At 49.1% G+C, this 27,983-nt stretch overlaps 1 protein-coding gene across 2 annotated transcripts; it reads left to right on the forward strand.

The window, feature by feature from the left end:
* Positions 1-27: 27 nt before the first annotated feature.
* On the forward strand, positions 28-27,983 carry MVK (mevalonate kinase). Of its 2 annotated transcripts, none has more exons than XM_074206117.1 (11): positions 28-202; positions 876-965; positions 2,676-2,823; positions 6,539-6,683; positions 7,217-7,372; positions 12,104-12,207; positions 12,862-12,907; positions 17,079-17,169; positions 18,130-18,246; positions 21,509-21,662; positions 22,352-27,983. In XM_074206117.1, the coding sequence occupies exons 2-11, from the start codon at positions 888-890 to the stop codon at positions 22,501-22,503; spliced, it is 1,191 nt and encodes a 396-aa protein (XP_074062218.1). In that variant the 5' UTR covers positions 28-202; positions 876-887; the 3' UTR covers positions 22,504-27,983. The 2 variants fall into 2 exon arrangements, with proteins under 2 accessions (XP_074062218.1, XP_074062217.1); XM_074206116.1 differs by having other exon boundaries at positions 149-206.

Here is a 27,983-nt window from a genome sequence, read left to right on the forward strand (position 1 = left end):
CCGGCTCGAAACTCTGATTGGCCGATTGGGGGGCGAGGCCTCCCTGATCCGAGCCCGGCGGGGATGGCGGTGCGCGGCCCGGCGGGGGCAGCGCCGGAGGCCCGGGAGCCGCTCCGGCCGCCCGGGAGACCGCGGCGCGGGCCCTGAGGAGGCCTCGTCCGCGGAGCCGTCGGGAGGCCCGAGCCGAGCGCTTCGTGTTCGCGTAGGTATTGAGGCAGGGGGCGGGCCGGGGGCCGGGGGCCGGGGCCGGGGGCCGGGGCCGGGGGCCGGGGCCGGGGGCCGGGGCCGGGGGCCGGGGGCCGGGGGCCGGGGCCGGGGGCGGCGCGGAGGGAGAACCTGGGGCCCCGGGAGCCCGGACCGAGCCCGCGGAGCCTGGAGGAGGGAAGGCGGGGGCCCCTTACCCAGGCAGCATGAGGGGCGTCCGGGGCCGCCCGCGCCCCCCTCGCCCGCGCTCCCCGCTGCGCGTCCCAGCAGAAGCCTGCACCCCGCGGCCTTTCCCCTTGGCTGAAGCCCGGAGGCCCCGGCGGGGCGCGGCTTGCGGCTTGTCGCCCTTAGCAAGGGAGCCCCGGCAGGCCAGGGCCGGGCTTTACCCCTTTATGTATCCCCTGCTTTTTGTCCGGCCTCTTGACGATGGACTCCCCGTTCGTCCTCAATTCTCCAGTTCCCCAGGGCCTCTGGGATTTGGGGTTTTTTTTTCAGGTTTTTGCTAGGCTATGGGGTTAAGTGGCTTGCCCAAGGCCATGCAGCTAGGTAATCATTAAGTGTCAGAGGTCGGATCTGAACTCGGGTCCTCCTGATGCGCTGCGTCACCTAGCCGCCCCTCCCCGGGGTCTCTTGGCTCCCTCCCTTCAGCATCATTTTGCCTTTCTTTTCAGGATACAGTCAGCATGCTACCAGAGACTTTGCTGGTGTCAGCCCCTGGGAAAGTCATCCTTCATGGGGAGCATGCGGTGGTCCATGGCAAGGTAAATGACTCCACCCCCACGATGCTTCTGCTCTGCCGCACCTCCCCAAGGCATCTTTCTTCCAAGAGGCTAAAATCTTTAGAAATCATAGATTTTTCTTTTCCCAGTTTTTCTTCTAACTTCCTCATTTGATTTTCAAAGTTTTTTTTGAGCTCTGTCATAGCCTGAGCCCAATTTCTGTTTTTCTTGGAGTCTTTAGATGCAGGAGCTTGTGCTTCTTCATCTTCAGACTGAGTATATCGATCCTTCTTAGGCTCATTTGCAAAATATTTCTCAATGGTGTTCCTCTTGTTTCTCTGCTTGCTCATTTTCCCAGCCTGAGCCTGTTTTGGGGGTGCTTCCTGAGCTTTTGGGACACTCCCACAAGGGTCTCAGTGTGTGAGGCTCTGTCCACCCTCCTGGTCTGTGAATGACTATATGCACCCCCCTCTGCCATGGGGCTGAGGTGGGGGGGGGGGCTAGACTTCCATCAGGATCTGAATGTGGTCAGAACCCCAGAGTCCTGTTCCAGGGGCAGAGGACAGAGCTCTGCAGTCTCTCTCTTCACTCCCCTCCCTAGGTTCAATGAGCTCATGCCCTGGGGGCTCCTGCTCCACCTGCTTCTGTTTCCTGGATCTGGACTGTCTTGGCCAAGCTGCTTCGATGTGTGCTGTGGGGGCTGGGCTTCACATGCTCACTCTGGCAGAGGTCCCCCGCTGTTCCCCCACTTTGTGCCCGCTTCTCCCCCAAGGCGTAGGTCAGGAAATTCCCCCACAGCAGTGGCTCCCAGCACCCTGGGGCTGCCTCCAGGAGGCTGAAGTTCTTTAGCTCTGGCCAGCCACCCCCCTGGCAGGCTGCCCCTCTGACCCTAGGGAGCAGAGCCTTTCTGCTCCTTTTCCAGGTTACCTTGAGTAGGAGAACTGCCTCACTGGGTCCATCTGTGGGTTCTGTCTCTCAAAAATTTAGAGTCCTTAGTTTTGAAAATTTATGAGAATCATAGACTTTTCTAAGTGAAGATGGGAACTTTAAATTTAGACTAGTCTGCTCAGAGCCATAAACTGTAATTAAGATAGAAAGAAGGCTGCATTTGGCGCCTCTGAGATCTTAAGATTGAATCCCAAATCTGCCAATCACTCTTTTTGTGTGACCTTTGGAAAAAATCACTCCATCTCCCTTCACCATCATATGAGGGGATGGGACTTGATCACTTTATAGGGTGCTTCCATCTTTGAATCGATGATTGGAGTTAATTGGGCAAAAGCCCTTTGTTAAGCCTTTCTGCTAACAGTGCCACTGGGAGGTTCTAGGATGAGGCCATTTTTGTCCTCCCTTCCCTTTAGGATCTAAAGAAGGGAACAGGATCCTAGTCTGGAGCTGTCAGTCCCAGAGAGGAAATCTCTTCCTGAATAATTCTTCAGTGACTTGGTGTGTGTGTGTGTGTGTGTGTGTGTGTTTTAGTTTTTGCAAGGCATTGGGGTTAAATGCTTGCCCAAGGCTACACAGCTAGGTTTAATTATTGAGTGTCTGAGGCCAGATTTGAACTCAGGTCCTCCTGACTCCTGGGCCAGTGCTCTATGCACTTTGCCACCTAGCCGCCCCTTCAGTGGCTTGTTAAACACATTCTAAGTACAAGATGAAGACTGCACTGGACCTTTTGGCCCAAGCTCACTCTGTTAACCATCCATTGAGATCCAGGTTGACTTCAGTTTTGCTTGCTCGTGGTTATTGCAGGTTGCCTTGGCAGAAGCCTTGAACTTGAGAACATTCCTGTGCATAAAACCCCACAAAGATGGGAAGGTGAGACTCAACTTGCCAAACATAGGGTCCAAGAGGGACTGGGATGTGTCCAAGCTCCAGCTGCTGACCACAGCCTTCTTAGGTAAGTGCTACACATCTCTTACCTTCAGGAGATCTTTGAACTTTTCAGCCCATCACTCTGTCATTGCAGGTGTGACTTCTGACTTGTCTGTCCTTCCATGAGCCCTGTGCAGGGGCCTCCTGGGTTTTAATAGTTGGTGGATACCAGTGTCACTCTTGGCCTACTCTATTCAGAAGATGAAATCAGACCTGCCAGAAAGTGATCAGCCAAAGGAAACTGGGCTGGGGGGGGGGGGGGGTCTCCTGACCTAATTCTTGTGGAAATCAATGAAAGAAAAGCTACCCTACAGAAGCTTCCGAGACTTGGAGGTGGAAGTTGGGATCAGAGCCTTTGAAAGCATGTGGGGCTGCTTTGGGAGGAGTTCTTCAAGCAAAGTCTAATCGATCACTTCCTTGGGCTTTCAGCCCATTTTGGATTGGATCAGGTCCCTTCTGAGGGCCTGTGTGGCCAGGAATTTGTAGTGTTATTTTCTTGAAATATTGTTTGTTCTCTGCTGAGTATGTATGCACATGTCTGTGTGTGTGTGTGTGTGTGTGTGTGTGTCTGTGGGGCAGGGGGATGGGAATTTGTCTCCTTCTTGGGTGGATGGCCTCTACACATTGATGGGGTTGAGCTCCCAGAGCCAGATTGTCTTAATGAGATTACCTGAGTTTGCTCTGTCATGTACTCTGCCTGGCAACCAGAAGAAGCAGAGCCTGTTCTTTAGGTTTAGGATGCATGAGCTCACAGCACTCTCTTCCTTCCTATTCAATTTTTGATTTCAACATGTTTTTCTTTCCTATCCAAAAAGTCTCTTTATTGGTGGAGAAGACAAAGAATCTAATGGTTCTGCTGGTTTTGTCATCCTTTATCACTGTCCTGTCTCTTTGATCCTTTACTTTCTCCTAACTTAACTGAAGACACCCCTTTTTTTGTTGTCTTCAGCATTATAATTAAGCTGACCTAATTCTGAGCTTTAACACTTCTGATTCTTTTTTTTTATTTTAATGGAATCTTACCTTACTTATTACTGAGTGACTAAGCCAGAAGAAGCAGGGCCTGTTCTGTAGGTTTTGGATGTGTGAACCCAAGGCACTCCCTTCCTCCCCTGTTTCCCTTCCATTCACACCTGGCTGCCCTCCTCCTTCTTTCCTGGTCTTTCAAAAGCACAGGGTCAGGGAGTTTTCCTGCATATCATCTATACCAGTCTGTTGAAACAAATCCCTTTTTTTCCCATTAGAATTGATGTCATTCTTTAAAGCTTCCCATTTCTCTTGAGCTGAAGTTGTTCTGTGGTATCCTTCCTATCCTTTCTCTAGATCAGGGGTGGAGAACCTCCAGCCCATGAGCCATATTGATCTGATGTTACCAAGGCAACCATAGCCAAGGACTCAAAATTCAATAAATCTAGTAGCTTTTTAGGGGTGAATTAATTAAGTATTTGACCAAATTTAGCCTGTGAGTATAAATATCCAAATGGCCCTTGGTGGAAAAAAGGTTCCCTACCCCTGCTCTCAATCCTTTGAAATCTGCTGTTTCCCAAATCTACGGGACTTTGTGATTACTGGCTTTCTTCTTTGTCATAAATTCTAAGGTGAAGTGGTCACTTCCCCACACAATCCCACTTATCTAAACCTCAGCACTTAGTTTCTCCCTGTTGTGAGAATCTCAATTCCTGGTCCAGAGTAGACATTTAATCAACGTTTGACTATTGACAGATGAAATGATCAATGTTAAGACTTGAATTCAGTGAGGCCTGAGGAGGTACTTGAAGCTTCCTCCCCCCCCCTGCAGCTTTCAGACCTGAAGTGACAGTGATAGAGGATGACAAAAACCAGCAGAACCATTTAATTTTTTGTCTTCTCTGCCAATAAGAAGACTTTTTGGACTGGAAAGAAAAACACAAAACTAAGAGAAAGTGAAATCAAAAGTTAAATAGGGAGAAAGTGTTTCAGCCCCTCTGTGGATCTTTCCCCACATAGAGGTTTAGGATCCTCATTCTTGTGCTTCCCTTTCCCCTTATCTCTGACTCTTTTTTGCCTTGTTCCTCATGTGAGCATAAGGCTGGTGGCTGGACCAAAGATTCCTTGATCTCTGGGCTGAGGATGTTCCTTCTGCCAATGCAGAGCATTCTCCAGGGCCAAGAGAGGTCACCTGGGACCAGAGTTGCACAACCCAGATGTGTCCAAGTGGGCCTAGAACCCAGGGCTTGCTGATGTCTGGGCTGGACCCTCTTGCATCACTACACTCTGGAGTATATTCCTGTAGATTGTCAATCCTTTAATCAGACTAGACTTCCTGGAGGAAAGAGTCCAGGCCTGCCCCCTGGCTCCCTCTCACTCTCATATCTGCACTGAGGAAATGGTGAATTTCAGGAAATGGTTTTAAAGTTCCTGTTGTTTACTTCATACTTCTGTAGTCTGTGTTTTTATATGGATGTCTATCTATTACAAGGTGAGCCCCTTCATTCTTTGCCTTTGTCTCTGGTCCTAGCCCAGTGCCAAAGCTTATGGAATGATTGAGGAAAGGCACCGTGCTCCTCATTGCCAATAGAATGATGTAAGTCCATGGTCCTCGGTCTTAAAGAATTCATGATGGAAAATGAGACCAAGCCAAAGGTGGGGTCTAGACCATTGTGTATGAGCAGGAAGCATCAGGGAAAGCCTGGCATGTGACCTGACCCTTCAAGGAAGAGAAGAATGACAGAAGCAGAGATAGGGAAGGGATTGGCACTCTTCTGGTGTCCCTTTTGCTTCTTCCTGCCTCCCCTAAAGCCAGTGGAGGGCTCTGAGCAAAGTGAGTTCTCACCTGACTGACTGATCTTTTAGAGATTGTCCCATCATCAGAGTCGGTGCACTACAGCTAGGACAGAGGCTCACTGACAGTCTTGTATACCTGCCCTGCAGATATGAACCTGCCTGTGTCCCAGACAGAGCTGGGCTTCCCTGGGAAATATCCCCAACCATCTGAATTGTATGAACGAACTGAACCTATCCAGGCCTGTTTCTTAGCTGCTCAGGAGTGGCTCCCTCTGCCTGTATGAGATAGCAGCCAGACCCAAGCCTCCTCCATAAGCTTACCACTCCTGGGACAGATTTCTTGAGTTTTATCATAGCTCTTATATGGTGTCATAGTGGGAAGTTTCACCTTTATAGAGTCTTTTTTTTTAAATCTTGACTGTCGTTTCATTGGGCTATTGAGCTGCTTTGGAGAAAACTCCTGTCAATGCAGGTCAACATCTCAATGTCTCAGAAGCCTTGCTTGAGCCCTGAAAGGCCAAGGGCTTTGCCCAGAATCACATAGCCAAGATTCTAGAACAAGTGTTGACAAACTAGTCCATGAACCAGTTCTGGCCTGCTGCCTGTGAGCCAAGGATGGATATTTGTGAAGAGCTCATGAACTAAGTTGCAGGCCATCCAGGAGCAGGAGGTGGATTTGGCTGTATTTGAACTGCAGTCTGTAGTTGCTGACCCCTGTTCTAGAACAATAGAGGTAACAGTGGGCTTGGAGTCAGGAAAATCAGAGAATCCTGCCTCAGACATTTACTAGTTGTATGATCCTGGACAAGTCACTTCTGTTCACTTTAGTTTTCTCATCTGTAAAACAAGGACAAGAATGGCACCTCCCTTGTCGGGTAGCCGTGAGATGTCAGACAGTAGAGTTGTGTTAGTTCTGGTTCAGCAACAGTGGCTTGAAGGGCTCTGGACTGATCTGGGCTGTTTTACTGTGTTGACAGACTCAGAGGAGCCAACAGCTCCAACACTGGAGCAGGTGGAAAAGTTGAAGGCGTTTGCAGGCTTCTCACCAGGCTCCTCAGACAGCGAGTGCCTGGCCGTGTTGGCCTTCCTTTACTTGTACTTATTTATCTGCAGGAAACAGAGGTAGGTGGTTCTTGTGCTGCTGACCTTTACCTAGCTTTCCTGCCCCCTTCCAGACTCCCTCCCCCCAGGGCCTGTCTTCCATTTAGAGCTTGGACCGATAGACAGGGAGCATGTTGGCTTCCTGTATGTGAGACTGCAAGCTCCTTGAGGGCAGGGCCAGTAGCCTTTCTTGGTATCCCCAGCACTTAGCCTGCTGCCTGGCTCACAGTAAACACTTAATGAATGCCTACTGACCAACCTCGACACATAGGACCTACTGTGGTGTGAACTCTGCTGACAGAGCCCTTGAGACTTGGGAAAGGATTTTAATTTTCTTTCTTTCTTTCTTTTTTTAAAGTGAAGGTCATATCCTCCTGAAGTCTGTTCCAACTCTGACCATCTTTGGTCCTTGTTTGCCTGGGGTTGGGGGTAGGGGGTGCCAGTGGAGGACAAGGATATACTGGTGGCTCATCAACCCTGCACTGGTAGTGTTGACTTTTTGGCTGTCTGGGTGGAAGGACCTCCCCTGAGGAGGTCATGCCTTTGTCTTTCAGGCACTTACCCAGCATGGACATTGTGGTGTGGTCTGAGCTGCCCACTGGGGCGGGTCTCGGCTCCAGTGCTGCCTACTCGGTCTGCTTGGCAGCCGCTCTGCTGGCCCTCTGTGAGGAGATCACGAGTCATCTGAAGGAAGGTGCCACCAGTGCCCGGTAACTAGCTTTGGAGGGTCCTGGGTAGGCCCTTGGGTGTTGGAGATAGAAAGAGGCCAGGAGCAGCCTCTGAAGCCCAGATCTCTTGACTCTCCAAGGCTCTGGGCTCCCACATCCCCTCCTCTCTGCCTGTTGAACGCCTCAGTTTTCCCAACACTCAGAGGGGATCTCTTTCCTTGTCTACCTCCCAGGTCTGCAGGGCTGCAGCCTTGTGATCCTCCTCTGCTCCTCCTGTCTAGGGGTCTTGTCCATTCTGTCTCTCAAGACTCTACAGTGTCCACCCCCTTCTCCACTGAGTCTAGTGTTTTTGTAGCTTCTTCTTCACAGCTGCTGCAGGGTGCTCATCCTAATCCTGTCATTTTCCTGCTCTAGGAGCTCTCTATCACCTGAGCTCCCTGGGGAGAGGGTTGACATTTAAAGCTGTAGACCCCCTTCCCCATAACATGGCCTCATAAAGACAGGAGCTGCTCACCTCCCAGGGTGTTTGTGGAGCTTATGGCCTTTAATATAGAGAGCATCGCCCGTGTGTAAGGCCTTGCCCTCAAAGTGAGAGATGCCCTCATCTGGCTACCTGCACCTCGAGACTGGTGCCACCTGTGAGTCCATGGCCATGCATCAGAGGGTGCCTCTTCAGTCACTTGGAACTAGATGACCCCAGCCAAGGTCATCTCTCTGAATTTTTGTTTTCTGACCCACCTCCAGGCAGGCAGGCCAGTCGGATATCTCATGCATTGATTCTTTTCTCTCTAGTCCTTAGGGTACTGTGCAAATGTCCCCTGTTATGGACTGGTCATCATTCAACAAAACCATAGCATGTCCAGAGTGGCAGTGACCTCTCTCATCTGTACTGAAGCCCAGAGAGAGGAGGGGACATAGAACCTGGGTCTGCTGCCTCTCTAGTAGACTTCTTTCTGTTATATGAAACACTGTCTCACTCTAGCCCTGGGCCCCTTTGTGTGTCCCATGGTTGAGAGTGCTCAAGATCAGGTGGAGCATCGTATGCTCCCGGGCAGAGGAAGGGTGAGCTTGCCAGCCCTTATTTCCATTTTAGATGATTTAGATGGGTCTGGGACATTACCAACGTGGATATTTTCTCCAAGGAGCCACTCACAGCTCATTTTTGTCTTCCCAGCTCTTATCCTTCTCATCTGCATCTCCTAAGGTTTGCCCCAGTGCTCACCTGAAAGTGGGGATCTCCATTGCCAAACATCACAAAGGTACCAGGGGAGCACCCACATAGACTTTTGACCCTTTGGCCATTGACTTCTTGCCACTTCTCCATCAGTCGGATGGAGATTGCTCTTTCTCGTGCTTCATCTGGCTCTTGTGTTGCAGCCTGCCTGCACCTACCATCTACATCTCCTTGCCCAGGAAGGGCTCCTCTTCCCTTTCGTTTTTTGGTATTCTGTGGCTCACAGAAGCCATATGGCATCATGAGAAGAATTTTTAGTCTAAAAAAAAGAAATGGACCTTAGTTTAGGGGGGCAGGCCAACCTACTCTTGTGCATCTCTGTGCCTCATTCCTCACCGTAGCAATGCCTGTCCAAGAGATTGTCTTGCAAGAGATTCTATCTGCAATGTCTGGACAAAAGACAGACTTCATCCACTTGGTTTGCCTTGTGTGAGTTGGCAGGCCAAACTTTTGTGTGATTATAAATCTCACTGAAGAGTTCCTGGACTCGATGCATTTAACATGCTGTTATCTGCAAAGAGGATAATCTGGAGAACCTCATCATCTGTAGGAAACTCTTCTGTGATTTGGTTATTTTATAAGACAGAAAAAAAATGGTATTTGTTACACCCTGTGCCAAGAATATTGTGATGTTAATAACACCCTGGAAATTCAGAACACCCTTCTGCCAGGCACCCAGAATACAAGCGATTGTATTCAAAGGGGCTTATTTTCTTTGCTGATTTTATTTTAAATCTGTTCATATTCCTCTTATTCTGGGAATCTCATAGTCTGTTTCCTGGCTTCCTTTTGTGTGTGATGGTGTGACACCTATAAAAATGGGCTATTTAGCGTTTGTTGTATTCTAGAATTCCTATTCTGAGATGAAAATGCTGTCAAACCCCGACTCCTTTTGCCAAAGGGAGCTTTGATCTATGTAGACTGCCGTTGATGCCAAGGCTGCTGATATTAATATTTCTGTCGACATTCCCCTGAATTGCTTTGAATGGATCTTTTGTGTGAGCTCATGTGTGTAAGAGAGGAATGAGGCGGGGAAAGCAGCAGATGGTGTAAAGCTGCACCTGTGGCGGAACAAGCCAGTTTTTAGAATTTTTCTATGATTCTCTATGGTATAAACAATCTCTACCATCTTAGATGCGCTTATTGCCCTCTGGCCTTGAGTTTCTTCATCCTTAAAATGAAGTTAGTGGATAAGATAACCTCAAAGTCCTCACCCAGCTCTACCACCTGGTAGTTTAATATCTTTGTCATATGTCTTCCAGCCTTGGCATTGTGCTCTTAATTATTAAAGACCTGAGACGATAGGGTCCCGTTGGTGGAGCATTCTGTGTTCTGGCATTCTTTGTCTTTTGGTCACGCCAGAATACTTGATGGTTGTATGGATGTATGCTGCAGGCTCTGCTTGCCCCTCACACAGGCATAAATGGCTACAGGCTCTCTCTCCAATCAGAACACAGGCCTCCTCTAAGTAACATCCATTGCATTGGTGCCAAAATAAATGGTAAGGATTTCCTAGTAACAGAAGGGAGTGGATCTGCCTCTGTTTTAATGAGATGATCCGGGGGAGTCCTAACCCTTCTTAACTAGGTTCTACTGCCTGTAGGCCGGAGGACCAACTCAATGGAGAGAGAATGTGTACAAAGGGAGGTAACTGCATCTGTAAGCATCCTGCCTTGAGGGGACCATGGGATCACATATAGTCATTCAGAATCAAAGCAAGCCCCTAAACCCTGACCACCTGAAATGGGAGACAGATTCTCTTTGACTGTCTGGGGGTCTTTGGGAAAGTCTTTGTGGTTGTCTTCAGTACTCAGCAGGGTGTCAGCAGATGACTCTTAAGGCCAGCCAACAGAGCTCCTGGGTGCCAGTGGTAGGGACCACCTAGCCCCCAAGGCTCTGATCTCAGCTCGCAAGTGAGAGACTTGAATTGGTTGACTGCAAAGATCCCCTCCAAAGACACGGCTTCTGTTTATGGAGGAGTATCAGGGTGAGAGGCTCCGAGGATATCAGTGACATCCATTTCCCTCTTCCTGCTGCTGTCCTCACTTCTTGTTGCCTTATAGTGATTCTGTCTCTCTCTCTACTGGAGTTTAAACAGCGTCCGAGCTGGAAGGCACTTTCAGTGGGGTGGTCCGAGGCCAATCCATTTCTTTGACAGAGAACAACAATAACACCCTCAGCGGGAACACGACTTCCTCACAATCCCACAGTGATTTGTGTCAGACTTCAGGCTGGACCTCAGGTCTTCAGACTCTGTATCCAGGGGTCTTTCCATCTGACCATATTGTCTTGTATCCTGAAAAGGGAACAGGACTGGGAGTCTGAGGGACTGTGGCTTCCCACCTAGGGATTTATAACCTGGGGTCTTGGAATTTGGATGGGGAAAAAATAATTAGTTCTTTATTTTCATTAACTTGTAACTGAAATTTAGCATTTCCTTCAATTATTTAAAATGAGTATTCTGAGCAGGGAACAATACCAAGGGACCTATGACATATAGAAAGGTTAAGAGTCCATAATCTAGTTGGTTCCTATGATGCTTTCTGGCTCTCAAGTCCAGTTCTCTCATCTCACTGTCACATCACTCGACTGACCCACTGGTAGCTTCAGTCTTTTGAGTATTTGAAGACCTGCCTCTCCTATTGAAAAAGGGTCTGATTTGCTCTGCCATGGACCAAGAGGACAGACATAGGAGCTCTATAAGGGGCACTTGTTGAGAGGCAGATTTAGGCTCATTGTAAGGAAGGATTCCATGATTCCAATTGGCCAGAATGGGCTGCCTCAGGAGGCAGAATTGTATCTCTAGAGATGAAAGGGACCAAGAGGTCATCAGTATCTCCTTTTCTTTTTGGAGGAGGAAACTTAGACTATCAAGAAGTTCCATAACTTGCCCCCATGATCGACACCCTCTCTCCAGGACTGGGCTGCCTCCTTGGATTACCCCTCTCTGGAGAGCCTCTGGGGAGGGCTGCCTGGCCACTTTTCCTGAGATTCTATGGCTCTGCTTTTGCTTTACTTGGTTCTTTCTCTGCCATTTTGTCTTTGTGACGTTTGCTGTTTGAGCCCCATTTGCAAGACTTGATGTTTCTCCCAGCTCCGTTCATCTTACATGTAGCCTATGGCTGTAGCCTGTCAAGATCTCTTTGGCTCCTACGTCATCAAGTATGTCGGCTGTTCCTCCTGGCTGCTGTGGGTTTTGATGTCTTCATCCTAGTCATTAATGATTTAGCTGCCCAGAGCCAAGTACCTCCATCCTTCCAAGCCTCTGCGAGAGACTTCCTTCCAAGGAGACCCATTGATGACTTTTCCCTGAGTTCTGTCCTTCAGCCAATTCCCCATCCTCTTCTCTTGCCCCCAGCTATCAGGTTCATACTGTCAGGTACCTGGTGATTCCACTAAAGTCAAGGGATCCCCTCTACCAGATTCCCCTAATCTTCCCAGTCTCATAATCTTGTCAAAAGAGAAAATGAGGACAGTCCAAGCCTCTTGTGAGTCCCCAGAAGTGGTGATGACAGTTTGTTGCTTCCTTATTTCATCAGGTGGACTGAGGAGGAGCTGAATTTGATTAACAGATGGGCCTTTCTGGGAGAAAAGGTCATTCATGGAAACCCTTCTGGTGTGGATAACTCTGTCAGTACTTGGGGTAGGTTCCTTTTCTTCTTCCTTGCTGTGGAGTTTAATTTCAGGTTATATTGTTCAGAATATGGTCCATTGAAACCTCCCTACTCTGGGGGCTAATCTCTAATGCCTCCCCTGCATCTCCAATCCCTGGGAAGGGCATCCAGTGTTAGTGCTGGTTGGTGAGATGTGGGTAGGGTAAGGGTGGGCGAGATGGGAGGGTAGAGTCTACAGAAGGTAGCAGGATTGCTTTTCCCTTTAAATAAGAGCCTCTTCTGATTATGGAAGTAACTGAATTTCCTCAGGCCAACCCTGTCAAAGTCCCCCCAGCCTCAAAAGCATCGAGGCTGACTGAGGGATGATGTATGTTCTGGGGGGCCAGGCCAGCCACATGTGGCTGATGACAGTCATGATCCCAGGAGCTTTAGTTTCAGAGAGAGTAATGTGTGTCAGGGAGCAGAAGGACCAGCCTGGCCAGGTGGCAGAACCTTCCTGGGAGTCCTGAGTCAGCCCAGAGGCCAGGCCCCAAAGCCTGGAGCTTTGGCTGGAATGGATGCCAGATACGTGGCTGGAAGTTCCTTCTGTCACTCAGAAGGTCTTTTCTTGGCCTGGCCCTGGGGTGTTTTGGAGCCTAGATGTAGCCATAGCACTGTGTTTGTTTCCTTGTTCTCCTTCCTAGGTGGAGCCCTTCGATTCCAAGGAGGGACCATTTCATCTTTAGAAAGGTAAAGTTGTGGTGATTGATGGGGGGGGGATGGGAGTGGGGATGAGGCTTGCCAATCCACCTATACCACACTGTTCTATTTGGAGCTAGGGAATCAGAGAACTGGAAGGGCCCTCAGTACCCACCTGATTGTGCTTCTGGCACCAGGCCCAACTGCCATCTCCAATTGGGCTTTCCCTGTCCCAGTCTTGTCACCTGATTTGGAGAACTGGTGTGCAGCCTTGTCATTTGTCTTATTGCTGCACTGTTAGCTTCTGAAAAGAAAACCCCTATTTTCCCAGACATCTTCCTCAGAAAAGAAAGGAAGGGACCCACAAAAATCAAAGTCTGGCCCTACACAAAACAGTTGTCCCTTAGAGCGTGGGCTTTCTCTGTTCAAGTAATGAGGATTCTAGGATCTGGATCTGGAAAGGGGACTGAGGTCATCTAGTGCCACCTCCTCCTGGGGAGGATTCAAAACAGCCAAAGCCCAGATTGATTAAGGGAGGCCTGTGGCCCTCTCCACCTGTGCTTACTTACCTGTGGTTACCTGTGCTTCTCAGTCCTTGTCCTGCTGGGAGCGGGCCTGACCTGGGTGGGCCATGGGAGGGAGACCAAGAAGTGGTCACTACCCCTGAGGGGCCTGAGACCTACAAGGTGTCGGGATAAGACCCTGCCTTCCCCTCCCCTCCTATTCCCTGCAGCCACTGGAGGGAGTGTATGCTATCCCCCAGAGGAAGCTGACACAGACTCTGTATTAGTCACACTGTGAAAGAAGAATCAGAACAAAAAGGGAAAAAACCATGAGAAGGAAAAAACAAATGTAAAAAAGTGAAAATAGTGCGCATTGGTCTGCATTCAGACTCCATAGTTCCCCCTCTGGATGTGGATGACCTTTTCCATTGTAAGTCTTTTAGAGTTATCTTTGATCAATGAGTGTGAAGAGGAACACTGGCATCACGCAGTGTTCTCCTGGTTCTTCTCCCTTCGCTCAGCATCAGTTCATACAAGGCTTTCCAGGCTTTGCCGAAGTCCTCCCTCTCATCATCCAGTTACAGTCATTTACCACAATTTGTTCAACTGTTCCCCAATGGATGGGCATCCCCTCAGTTTCCAGTTCTTTGCCACTACACAAAAGAGCTGCTATGAATAGTCTTGTCCATGTGGGTCTTTTCCCTTTTTTGTGATCTCTTTGGGATCCAGATCTACCAGCAGTATTGCTGGATTAAAGGGTATGATCAGTTTTATTGCCCCTTAGGTGTAGTTCCAAACTGCTCTCCAGAAAGGTTGGATCAGTTCACAACTCCTCCAGCAGCGGAGGGGGCACCTCCTGCTTGGAAAGGGTAGCATGGCTACAGTTGGTAGCCCTGGGAGGACCTGGGTCCCAGCTCCACATTGCTTCAGTCTTGGCTGCATATAATCTTAGACAAGTCACTCAGTGCCGGGATAACTTTGTAAGATGAATTACAAATAAATTGACCAGCATGGGACCGCAGATCAAAGAGAATGAGGACTGAAAGGGCCATGAGAGGCCATTGGTTACTTCGAATGGCGATGCTAGTGGCCACTCCTTGGACCAGAGGTGCCAAACTCATGGTCTCACCTAGCATCTAATAACTCAGAACCCAACTGAACCCTGAGTGTGGTCAACCAGGTTTAAATGTCACTGGGAACTGTAACAAAATTAAGACACCATCCAATAAAATGCTAATTTGCAGATTTTGAACTTAATCTGTGACCTATAGGGACCTATATTTTGATTCATTGTAGAGAGTTAAAGAGAGGAAAGGAAGTCCAGGTACCTACTGTGGACATTCTTAGCATGTTTACAACAAAAGAGGATCATGATAGACCAACAGCCTTTTTCAGTCCTCATCTTTGATTTTTCTGTGGTCCTACTGCTGCCCATCACCCTTTTCTCCTTGATGCCCTCTTCTCTCCAGGCTTTTGGGGCACCATTCTCACTTGGCTCTCCTGTCTGGGGGACTTCTTCCCCTTGCCTTGACTGGATCAGGGCTCTGTTCTGAGCTCTCTTGTCTAATGTACTTTTCACTTGATCTCCTCAGCTCCCATGGATTCAATTCTCATCTTTAGGCTACTTTGGGAGATTTGCATCTCCGACTGCCACTGGCCATCTCAGATGGAATGTCCAAAGCTGGAGCCCACTTTGTTCCAAATGTCTGCCCCCTCCTGAACTTTCCTGTTACCGTGAAGGCTACTGTGTGCCTTCTAGTTGTTGTCCCCAGCTCCTCACTCCTTTCCAATCCACTGCTATCTGTGGTTTTTATCTTCTTAGCATCTCTCAGCTCTGCCTCCTCGCCCTGGACCACACAGTGCTGCTGGAGGGTCTTCCTGCCTCTGGTGGCCCCCCATCCCCATTCCAATCTGTCATCCAATTCACTGTCAGTTTCATCTTCTTCAAGTCCGGGGTAAACTCCAGGGGCTTCTTTCCCACAGAACCAATTATGAAATGCTCTGTTTGGCATTCAGAGGCCTTCCTCAGGGGGTCTTTCCGGTCTTCTTTCCCCGCACCGCACCTACATACTCTGCAATCCAATGACTCTCTTTTATCTGCCTCCTTCTTCCTTATACAGCCCTGGGGTCAAATGCACCTAGAAAGGAGCTTACTGGTTCATACTGAAAGATAATCTGTGGGCCGCCCCATTGACTTAATTTTTTTTTTGGATAGTTGAGAAGTGTCAGTTAGCAATCATTTTTTCCCCACATTGCTACAATAGCTATGTTGTAAAAGTAAACATAATTCCGCCCCCACTTAGAAAGAGAAACAACAAATTAGCGTGTTGCTTCAATATTTTTTCCCACCAGTGACATTACTAGCTGTATTTCCCTCCATCCTTCACCCCCATTTATTCTGCTCTCTTTTTTCACTCTGGCCTTCCTTAAAAGTGAGTTGTGTCTGACTTTTCTCCTATCACTTAAGTTTAAAATGTAACATCTGTGTTACTCTTATTTGGTCAGTTGGCCAGATTTACAACTGAGAGCTCACCTGGCCTCCTCACTCTCTCACTGCACCCCCCATCCAGTATGGTGCCAAGACCTATTGGTTTTATCTCTGCAGATTCCCCCTTTTACCCTCAGACATTGCCCCCCCCCACCTGCTTTGGACCTTTCCTGCCTCCCACCTAGATGACCGCAGGAGCTGCTGGAGGTGGGCATCTCTGCCCCAAGTCTCCCTGTCCTCTTCAGCCACCCAAGTGATTTCCTGAAGCACCAGCCTAAGCTACTCAGTAAACCAAGGGCAAATACAAAGTCCTCTGCTTGGCCTTCAAAGCCCTTCTTCATCCAGCCTTCTTCTCCCTTTCCAGGCTCCCCCACCCCACAATCTTTCTGCCTGGAATGCCCCAACCCTCTTCATTCTAGTGGTTTCCCTGTTTGTTATCCTCTTTGTATCTTGGTGATGGCTTGTTTTGCATATATTTACTTATTTTCTTCCCTATTGGATTGTAGGCTTACCAAGGACAATTTTTTTGCCTTTTCTTGTACCCCCAGCTCTTAGCCCGGCACATTTTGATTGATTGTGCTCAGGGTCCAATGGGTCAAATCTAAATCATGAAGTAAGCCCCCCCTTCCAGTGTGGGTGAGGATCTGAGACCTCAGGGAGAGGTTCTGCCCTCTTGTGAGGGGCCATAAGGCTTACCCAGTTAGGGGAATATGTGGAAAGAGCATCACCTTTGGAGGCAGAAGACCTGGGCTCCAGAGCCTGCACCTTGAGTCTTCACCTGTCTGTGGAGGGGGTTGGGCTGGATGGCCCCCAAGCCCCAGGTGACAGGGCCAAAGCAGCTTCTTCACCTCTAGGAGGCTGGGGGCCAAGGAGGCCAAGGTGGGTGGTGACTGTGACTTTGGTCACAGCTGTTAATTGGTTGGTTTGACTTTAACCACGAGTTCGTTAAGGAGAAAAACAGGAAATGAAGCTGCAAAAGTAGGTTAAAGCCTGAGAGCAAAGGGCTCAAATTCTAGGCAGAGGAGGTTGCAGCTTGTTCTTAAGGCTGAATTGCCAATGAAATTTATCCAGTGAAATTGCTTTGTATGGATGGGGGGGGGGGGGGCAATGAATTAGTCTTCTCAGGAAACCAAGCCAGAAGGACTTGTTGAAAGACCTTGTTTGGAATTGCTTTTTGATAAAAGGTATTTGGTGAGAAGACCCAAGAGGTTTCGTCTCTTCCTCTCCCCAGGACCCCAATCTTGAAGATTCTCTTGACCAACACCAAAGTACCTCGGAGCACAAAGGCGTTGGTGGCGGGAGTCAAGGATAAACTGGTAAAGGTGTGTTCTTAAGGGCTTCTGGATTGGGGGTTGGCAGGGTGCACCCTAGACCCCTGAATGACTGCCTCCCTGCCTCAGGGTGAGTGTCGTCCATTGCCTGGCCCGGGACTTCTCTCTCCTTCTGGTCTCCCTATAAAGCCACGTGGTTCCCAGCCTGAACCACTGATTTTTTCCAAAATGCCGCTGGACTAGGGGCTGGGGATGTAAGAACACAGCAAGAACCTCAGCCTGCCCTCCTGGGGCTCCTTTTATTTGGGGGCTATAGTTGGGAAGCTGATCAGGGTGTACATGGTCCTTTGAGAAGGACGGGGACCCGGAAGGCCTTGGAGGAGGCAGCCCTGGAGAGAAGTCTGGAAGGGTTAAGGATTCCAAGTGGTGGCGATAAGGGGTTGTTCTAGTCTGCAATGGCAGGGAGGACTAAGTTTGCGGAGCTGCCGGAGCTGCTGGCCACTGCCATCTTAATAGGGAAGCTGAGGCCCAGGAGAATTAAGCAGCTTGGCTGAGGGCATCTGACTTCCACCCAAGCTAAGCTGCCTGTCTGTTTGGGGTGCATTCTTCATGCATGGCCCTCCATCTCCTTGCCTGCCCCTTTTCTCCTCACCTCATTGAGTGTTTGCTTTCCCTCTCATCTTCCCTACCTCTAGTGCCTTCCCTCTTAAACTACTCCATCTATGTTCATATTTTTCCACTTTTTATTTTATGCTTCCTCTGTTTTTTTTTGTTTTCTTGGGAGATGAGATGCCCTCCTTTTTTGGTCTTCTGTCTCCAGCTCAGTAGGATTGGGGGTGAAGAGGTGGATAGAAGAGGCACTTGGTCAGTTGTCCACATCTGCTTGAAAGCAGACTCGGTCCCTGAGTAGCACATGGGCCATGTGAGCAGAGAGGGAGGTCTGGACCCGAGGACACCAGTGCAGAGTCTTCTGGCTGTCTCTGACCTCACGGCTCCTCCTTTCCTTTCCAGTTCCCAGAGGTCATGAACCCAATACTCACTTCAATCAGTGCTATTTCCCAGGAGTGTGAGCGTGTGCTGCACACGATGGCGGTGGCCCCGAGCCCTGAGCAGTACCTGATATTGGAGGTAAGAGCTTTTCTTCCGTCTTGAGGTTGTTCCCCACCAGAGCTTCATTGAAGAGTCGTTGGGCAGCGGGTGTGTCTATCAGGAGCTAGGCAGAGGAGATGGTGTCTTGATACCGGCACCATTCCATAGGAATGGGCACCCCGGTGCTGGGGAGGTGGGGTGTCCCTTTGGATTTCCTATCTCTTCCTCTTCTCATTTGTCTTCCAGAAAAATGGAAATGTTGTTTTCTTATTCCGAACTTTGATGCAGATTAGGATTTCAAACTTCCAGATTGTCTTTGGGATGGGGGGGGGGGGAGCATGCAGGAAGAAACTTCTCCTTAATTCTAAAGAAAAATTTAAGGGGAACTTTGAACTTGTTAGAGAAAGGGCTGCCGGGAAGTTTGTTCTTGGGATAGGAGCTGGTTTCTGAGTATGAGTAGGACCCAGCTTAGGTTATGGACGATCCAGTGTCCTTGAGAGACAGATTGTCAGGACTTTGGAGGGAGCCTGGCCGAGTCGGGGTGGGGCTCAGAACAGGACAGGCAGAATGGACAGGGCTCTTGGAGACAATCTAATTCTCTGTTTACAGACAGATTGGTTAGACCAGGGGCAGAGCCAGACCTCCCTATTCCACTGGACTGCAAGCAGTGTTCCAGTGGCCTTAAGAGCTCCTCCACCCCAAAGCATCCTGGGGTGCTGTAGAGGCCCCTTTCCCCTTTATCTCATTGGGTTTTCCTAGCAGCCCTGGGAAGAGACCCCAGGCCAGCACTCTGCATAGGGGAGACCTCCAGGCTGAACCTGAGGGGACCTCAACCCAGTGACACCCCCCACCAGTGACACCCCCCCCCCCCCCAGTGAAGCTCTCTCTAGTGGGGACTGGAGTTGGGACAGAATCTTCCCTTAGCTGCTCCATCAAAAGGGAGGTTTAGGGAGGGAATGCTGGAAGGGGAAAATAGCAACCATGCTTGAACTTGCCAGCATGGGAGCTCTCTGTCTCTCATTCAACCTTCCTCTCTCTGACTCTATCTCTCCCTCCTCTTCCTTCTTTCCTCTTCTCTGGCTTTCCCTTGTTCTGTCTTCACCTCATTCTCTCTCCCTCATTCTCTCACTCTCTTTCTCATTGTCTCCACCTTGTTCTCTCTCCTTCATTCTCTGTCTCTCCCTCATTCTATCTCCCCAGTTCTGTCTCCACCTTACTCTCTCTCCCTTGTTCTCTCTCTCCCTCATTCTGTCTCTCTCCCTTGTTCTCTGTCTCTCTCCCTCATTCTCTCCTCCCTGGTTCTCTGTCTCCACCTCATTCTCTCCCTCGTTCTCTCTCTCTTCTTCGTTCTCTCTCTCTCTTTCTTGTTCTCTCACTCTCTTTCTCATTGTCTCTACCTCATTCTCTCATGTTCTGTCTCTCCCTTGTTCTCTGTCTTTCTCCCTCATTCTCTGTCTCTGCCTCTCTCATGTGCTCTCTCTCTTTGTGTGAGGAGCTCACCTATCAATGATCCATGTAGTGCATCCGGGGCTGCTGGACTGGCTCTGGACCTAACCCAGCCCCCTATTCTCCGGCGCCCTAACCTGTCGTCTGGTTCCTGATGGGTCTGGGAGCAGGAGATGACAGGTGTCTGGGATGGGCTGAGACAAGGCTGTGCCCGGCATTCAGGCAGAACAGCTGTGGGGAGGGTACTATCTGGGCTGCACTTGGAGACTCTCTGAGCCCTGGTTGCCCGTGGTCTTGGATCCCATCCTCCCCTCCTCCCCTGCCCCCCCCCCCCAGGCTCGCACTGGCCGCGCAGAGGCTCATGTCTCTCTGCCCTCGCACCACCCTCCTCTGCTCATTCATCTGATGCCTCTGTTGGCAGGGAGCTAGGCTGGGGTGACTGTGGAATGGGGGCGGGGGGATTTGTGGAGCCATGGCTTCATTGGCAGGTATTGGGATGAGTGAGGCAGGTGAGCGTCGGTGGAGATGTCATGGTGATTGACATTCCTCACGGTGCAGGGGAGCCTGAAGCTCCGTCAAGCCGAGCATATCGGGCTAGACGCCTTAAAACACAGCTTGCTCTTGTCAGAAGCCAGGCCGGGGCTCCTCATCTCGCCATTCTCCCAAACGCGCGGCTCGGCATATTGGAAAAGCAAAGGAGACCTTCCCATCACAGCCGTCATTCAGCTGCTTGGCCTCCGGAGTGTTGCCGCTCCTCAGAGGAGGGGAGGGCTCTGGCAGGAAAGGCAGGAGGGGCCTGGACTAGAAGGATCCGGAGACTACTACATTTCACCCCATTCTGACAAATAGGGAAACTGAGGCAGGAAGGCATCTGGCCCCAGAATCAGTCGGTAGCTGATCCTCTGGCCACAGTGAAGCCCCATCAGTGGCAGCCAATTTCTAAGCTTCAACTCCATTCCATTCTCCTGTGCCCACCCTCCCTTTACTGGGAGGCCTTGGGTTATCTGGCTTGATGTCCTCACTTTGGGTTTTTACTTCTTTTTTTTTTCTTCAAATTTTACCTTTTTTTCTTCTTGGTTTTATCATTGATTCCTTAGCTTGTCTCCTGTCTCTGCTGATCACCTTGGCAGACCCTCCCTCACAGTCTGGGGACTCATTCACCCCTGTTCCAGACTGCTTTCTAGTCTGCCCATGTGCCTCCAGGAGCTTTGGTAGCCGTTGCTTCCTGTCCTCCTTGCCGACCCCTTCTCTTTCCCATTTGAGCATCTGGCTACTCAGCCAGAATCTGGCCATGTGCATTAACGTGGGTAGGTGATGCCCCCGGGGGTCCTGTGTGGGAGCTCCCCCCATCCCCTCCCTCGAGGATCAGGTGTCTGGAGCCCTCCTTGGGCCCCCCTGTGGTTAGGTCACACCCTGAGCCTTGTAGGGTCTCTCAGAGGCCAGACTGGTGTTGGCTCTCTCTCTCCTCTTTGTCTCTCTCTCTCTCTGTCTCTGTCCTTGTCTTCTCTGAATCAAGCTTTCCCAGGTTCCACACACGCCCTCTGCCAGGTGTAGTCTGGAGGGGGCCCAGGAAGAGACCTTGGTTCAGTCTCTGGGTCATGAAGTGCCTGGATTGAATGGGGGGGCCAGGGACTTGGTGTACATGTGTGCATGGCCATGCACACGCATGTGCACAGACACATATGTGCGTGAGGCCTGGGGCGGTCCCGGTGCTCTTCTTGGTTCCTGTGTCTTCTGCTATAAACTCAGCCAGGGCTGGGGGTGGGGGGGTTTCTGGTCTCTGCGGCCCCTTGTTGGCCCCAGCCCGTGCTCTGGAGGGTCTGGGGGAGCTTCCTACCTCTGGTCTGTGTCCTAGGAGCTCATCGATATGAACCAGCATCACCTCAATGCCCTCGGTGTGGGCCACAGCACCCTGGACAGGCTGTGCCAGGTGACGGCGCGCCACGGGCTGCACAGCAAGCTGACGGGAGCCGGCGGCGGGGGCTGTGGCTTCACTCTGCTCAGACCAGGTAGGAAGGGGGGACTCTTCCCCTGGGGGCTGACTACCTGTGCCTCCCACAAAGATGCCCAGGCACCCTGCCCTTCTCCACCAGAGGCCCCTCTCGTTTTTCTCTTTCCTTTTTCTATACCTCTGACTTCCATTTTCTCCTCTATCCTTTTTGTTCTTCTGCTGTTTCTCCTCTTCCTCCTCCTCTTCCTCCCTGTTCTCCCTGCCTCTGTTAGGATCATAGTCTGGTGCTGGAAAGAGGAGAAAGTTCAAGGCCCATGGATTGCAGGGACTCAAGCTGAGATTCGCACCCACATCCTCTGCACCCTCCCTCCAGCTCTCTCTTGTTTTGCTTCCCAGGGACTCCCTCTTCCCTCAAGGCCTCAGTTTCCTTTTCTCTGAAAGACCTTCAAGGCCTCTCCCCTCCCTCAGTCTGGTCCTGGAGCCTCAGCCACCCCAGGACTTTCCTGAGCCACCTTTGCTGACCCTGGTGTTTCTGAGCCAGCCCTGATTGTCATCACGCCTCCCCACTCCCCTCCCTCCCCCAGGGCATGTCCCTAGCACTCAGGGCTGAGGAGCTGGAAAAGGGTGGTGGTTGCTGGACCCCGAGCAGACGCTGCCCCAAGTGTCCTGGACAAGAGGGCCTTGCTGAGGAGGGGGCAGTCTGGGAAGAGAACCCAGGTCTGATCACCCTGTCTTCCCTCCTCCCAGGTCTGGAGCAGTCTGTGGTGGAGGCCACCAAGCAGGCCCTCACCAGCTGTGGCTTCGAGTGTTGGGAGACCATCATCGGGGCTCCCGGAGTCTCCCTCCACTCTGCATCCTCCTTAAAGGCTGACATCCTACAGGCTTTGAACAATCCCTAGGAGGATGCTCTGTGGCCAGTCACAGCATCAGACAGCAACCTCCGGGATCTCTGGCTGCCACCAGTGGACTCCTTCAGCTCCTGACGGATGGTTTACCAACCTGCCTGCACATCAGATGGGCACCCTGCTGTATACCAGCTGGGCATTGTACCTTCCTCCTCGACCTCCTAATGCCCAGATATTCTAGAGGCAAAGTTTCAAACTTCCCTTTACACCCTGGTCCCTAAAACCTACCATGAACCAATTAATTTTAGTCCTTGGTTCCCTTGTTCTCAGTTGGGCTGAGGGATGCTTGGGAGATGGAAGTGAGGCTGAGGCTTCCCATTTGGCCTTTCTGCTTGTCCAGATCCAGCCCCTCTTTGCCTGCCTCCTTGAGGAGACCTTCCCTCCTGAAGTCCCAGGGGTTAAGGATCCCAATTTTCAGCCATCACTGACCTGGGCTGTCCCCCATAAGCACTTTGTCCATGCAGACATGATTGTAAACCCCTTGGCCATTTTTAAATGCCTTTGAACAGTCGAGCATGGGACTGAATGGATGAATGAGCCGGTGAAGACCCTCTCCTTTAGACCATTCTTCCCTCTCCAGTGTCCGGCTGATAGGAAATGTGAGAGCTAAGCCCACTGCCTGCAGTCCCAGGGAGCGACTCTGCCCAGCCAGGGGACCCAGATCCTTCACTTTCACTGTGGGGGAGGTGGGAGGAAGGAGGTGGAGGGCAAGAGGCACCCATCAGCTCCAGATGGAATGGGTAGATGGAGGGAAGGTTTGAAAACTACTTGGAATGAATGAAAGGAGCTTGACCTTTTAATGATGTCTCATATGTAGTAATATATGCCGAATAAATGAAAACCTCTCTATATAGGGAGCATTAAGCTAGAAACCAGGGGGTAGGGGACTTAAAACCTTGTAGTCTTTGTGATGCTGCTTCCCCTCCAGTCCCCCCCTCCCCCTGGAGTCTTACCTATTCTCAAATCAATAATGAAAAATGAACAACATCTTTATTTGAATGGAAAGAAATGTAAAAAATGTTTCATAATATATTTTAATATGGTGATTTTATATGACTTTTTCAGGGTTTATGTGTATTTTGGGGGAAGTCTTTCCAGAGAGATCTCATTTTTAGAGCACTGACCTCTCTGGACCCTTACAGTTCCCAGCAGACCCTTGATTGAGTAGGGAGAGGACCAGACCCCATATACAAGTGTTATCCAGCCCCCCAAATGGGCTTTATATCCTTTGCTGCTGGGGTACATGTTTGGGCAGAGGAGAGATGATGGGGACCCACACGATCTCTTGGTTCTAAACCAATGGTAGTGTGCACATAATTTTGTATCAGGAGCCACTGTCCTCTGATCACTGGAAGACACCCGTGTGCCTGACTCATCTATCCACCTGCCCCCTTGGCCATCCTACACACAGCTCCCCCTTCCCCACAGGCAAGGTGAGGAGACCCCTCAAACTCCTCTGATTCCTAAAGACATACTGGCTGAACTTGAGTGTTTGGTCACCAGGGAAGCCAAAGCCTGGCACGTGAGAACAGGAGTTGTTATCTTTTCCTGCATTGACAGGAGACGTAGCTTGTCTGAATACCTGGCCAGTCAGGAAAGAGCAAGGGATGAACTCACAGATGAGCAGAAGTGGCCTTTATAAAGAGGGATTATCACTGAGGTAGTTGAGGCTCTTCACGGAGTGGCTCTCCAGGGGTGAGGAACTAACTTGGGATTCTTTAGCAGATTATTTGTAGCCCGCAGACGTCCATGTGTTCTTGCCCTTGGTCACCAGGGGGCGACTGGAGCCTTCCTTTCCCCAGCCCCTCTGGAAGAGGGTGTCCACCAGAATCCCTTTGGGAGATGCTCAGGAGCCAAGCTCTGCCTTCAGACCTTCCCACCCAGTGGCCTTTGCATACATTTTGCAAATGATTTTCATCTGAACTGTGCCCTCCCAGGCCCCACTCAACTCCCAGGAGGCATCAGGTTAACAAATTCCTTGCTTCCTATGAGCAGGACCAGGCTGTCCCTGAGTTTCCCTGTATTTCTTATGACTAGTTTTGGGTTTGGGTCCTTGAAATCCAGTGGTGATAAAATCAAATTTCACTGCAGACTAAGCCCTTGGACAAGAAATTTAGCTTCTCTGGGCCTCAGTTTTCCTATTGGTAATGAGAGGGGATTAAACCAGATGACCTATGAAGTCCCTTTTGGTTCTAGGTCTCAAATCCCAGACCTGGATCCTGTTTCTTTTTTCAATGGGCCCTCCTGGTAGAGAAGGGGGGGAAATGGTTTCACATTATATTTGAGGGTAGATCCATTTTTTTTTTTGGTGCTGAATGCATGGAAATCCTATGATCTTCACTGCTACCTTCAAGGTGGAGTGGTGGTCAGGAATTCAGGCTTCTGTCCCAGCCATGGCTGTAGGTCACTGGTGGCTTTATCATCCAAGTTGATTCTGGGTCACACTTTCCCTCTCTATAAAATGAAAATTGAGCTAAATCAAAGATTCTTACCCTGGAGCATTGTGAATTTTTAAAATATATTGATAGCAGTATTTCAGTATAATTGGCTTCCTTTGTAGTCTTATGTATTTTCTTTTATGTCTTTAAAAGCATTCTACTGAGACAGAGTCTATCGACTTTGCCAACTGAGACCTTGACACAGGAAAGGTTAAAAACAGCTGATGACCCACTGGAATGTTCTGACTGTTTGTTCTGGCTCCTTTCCATCCATGGTGCTGCAAAAATGAAGCCCCTTCTATCACCAGCTGAGTCTGTTTCTCTGTACCCCTCTTGACCTGTGCTCAAAGTGTACGTTGCAATGGAGTCACATGTCACTCAGAACCCTTTATCTGGATAGGGAACTAGGGCACGTCAGCAAAAAACCCTCCCTAGACCAGAAGCATCTCCTGGAAGAGACCGCAGGCTGGAGTCTTTTCTGCCCCTTCAGGTTAGGACCTCTTTAATGGTTGTTAAGAAACGAACCTAATGTGGACAGGCATTTTCCTCCCCATACTGCCTCTCTGATGAGGCAGTCAAATATCACTGGAGCTTGGCCAGTAGGCAGACAGTAATTGCTCGGGTCAGCACTTGGCCTTGGAAACTGCTGGAAATTTAACCTCTATCTACGAAGTACAAAATTTCCCCGATTTTTTTTCCAATTCTGTTAAAGGTTCTCTCCTGAGACAGAGATGGCAAATACCACAGTGGATATTCAAAACTTTTTTTTTAGCTTCATTTTCCCAGACTTGCCTTGTCAAAGTCACAGTGGATCCTCTGCAAATATTTCAAATAGTGGAGATGTTAAAAATTGCCAAAAATGCTTGGTATTGTTTTTACAGTGGCCTTATTGGAGGGATGGGGAGGAAATCTTGTCCTATTTCATAGATGAACAAAAGAGTCAGAGCTGAAGGAACCATAGAGAGTGGAGTGGGTTCAAATCTCACCTTTACCTCTTCCTACCAGTGAGTGACTCTTGCACAAACTCTGTGGGTCTCATTTTCCTCTTCTGTAAAAAAAAGAGCATGGACTAGAAGACTGAAGGCCTCCCAAAGCTCAGTCTTCTCATTGGTAAAATAGGATTCAAATTATCTGTGACATAGTAGAAAGGGTGCTGATTAAAATCAGACCTGAGTTTGAATCCTGTCTATGACTTACCAACTGAGTGATGTTGGGCAAGTCACTTCTTTGCCTCAGGCTCCTCATCTGCACAATGAGGAAAAGAGATGACCTTCAATTTGACTCCAAAAACTGTCAACCACTACAGATTTCTGAATTGTGTTGGTCTTGGAACCAACAACCTGGTACCAGTGAGCCCTCTGCCTTCTCTAGCCCCTTATCCTATAACTGTGTAACTCCAACCCCTGTGAACCCCATGAACTCCAAGCTAGAGACCAAAGGCTTATGGGGGAGCTGACCATAAGCCTTAAAACAAAACAAAAAGACCATGTGAATTTGATGAATTGACAAACTGGACCAAAACATCAATTTACTGATCTGTGAAATAATCCCTTGTTCCTCTTCCTTCTCCCCCTTCCCCCAAACATCTGTGCAAAGCCAGAATCAAAGTAATAGATGTTTTTAAAATGATTTAAAATGTTTTTAAAATGAATTATTCTGATTCTGCTCACTTTGCTTTGCATCAGTTCATGTAAGTCTTCCCAGGTGTTTCTGAAACCATCCTCTTCAACATTCCTTACAATACAATATCTTTCCATCAGGAAAGTTCAGAAGTTTAGAAGACCTGAGTTCAAAACTGGCCTGAGGCACAAGCTGTGTGACCCTGGAGATATTAGAATGGTCTCTAATCTGAAGCAAAATGTCATTTTATTTGGTTCAAGCCCTAATCAGAGAGGTTTTCTTCTCTCCAGCTTCCTTATGATCTCCTCTTTTTTTATAACCTTCAAGTGATGCCCCACTTCTTTTTTTGTTGCTTGCTTTTTTCTCTAGTTAGTATTCCCCCCCGCTTTGTTTTGTTTTTGGTTTTGTTTTTAGTTTTTGCAAGGCAATGGGGTTAAGTGACTTGGCCAAGGCCACACAGCTAGGTAATAAGTGTCTCAGGCCAGATTTGAAATCAGGTACTCCTGATTCCACAGCCGGTGCTCTATTCACTGCACCATCTAGCCACCCCTTTCCCCTTTTAAAAATTAAAACCCAGATACTTTTTATTCCCTTTATTCCCAGTTTCAAATTCTCTACCTTCCCTCTCCCTCTCCCTCTCCCTCCCCTCCTCTAGCCTTCATTGAAAAGGCAAGACAAACAAAACCCATCATGAATATATAGTCATTCAAAATCAATTTCCAAATTAGACATGTTCCTCTCCCTATCCCCCATTCATCCCCCACAATGAGAAAAAGAAAAACAAAAACAAAAGTTACCACTCTCTGAGCCCCTAAATTCTCTTTTTGGAGGTGGATAGCATGTTTCTTCATGAAACATCATATGGTTGATCACTATGTTGATCAGAGTTCCCAAGTGCTTCAGAGCTGATCATTTTTATAACATTGCAGTTACTATGTATTGTTCTGGTTCTGCTCACTTTGCATCAGTTCATATAAGTCTTCCCAGGTGTTTCTGAAACCGTTCCCTTCATCATTACAATACACTATCTTTCCAAAAGGAAAATTCATAAGTTCAGAAGGCTTGGGTTTAAAACTGACCTGAGACACTTCTTAGTTATTTGACCTAGGACTAAGCACTTAACCCCTGTTTGCCTCAATTTCCTCATCTGTAAAATGGGAATAATGATATCACCTAATTCCCAGTTGTTATGAGAATCAAATGTGATAATTTTAAAGTACTTATCACAATGTCTCTCCATCATCATCATCATCATTATTTTCACCATCATTATTAACCACAACTTGTTCACCATTCCCCAACTTAAAAGGCACACTGTCAGGTTCCAATTCTTTGTCACTGCAAAAGAGATGCTTCAAATATTTTTGTGCATATTGGTCCTATTTTTCTTTCTTAGATCTCTGGGATAGTGCTATT

Source organism: Macrotis lagotis, chromosome X, assembly GCF_037893015.1.
Source record: "Macrotis lagotis isolate mMagLag1 chromosome X, bilby.v1.9.chrom.fasta, whole genome shotgun sequence".
In the NCBI taxonomy this organism is placed as follows: domain Eukaryota; kingdom Metazoa; phylum Chordata; class Mammalia; order Peramelemorphia; family Peramelidae; genus Macrotis; species Macrotis lagotis.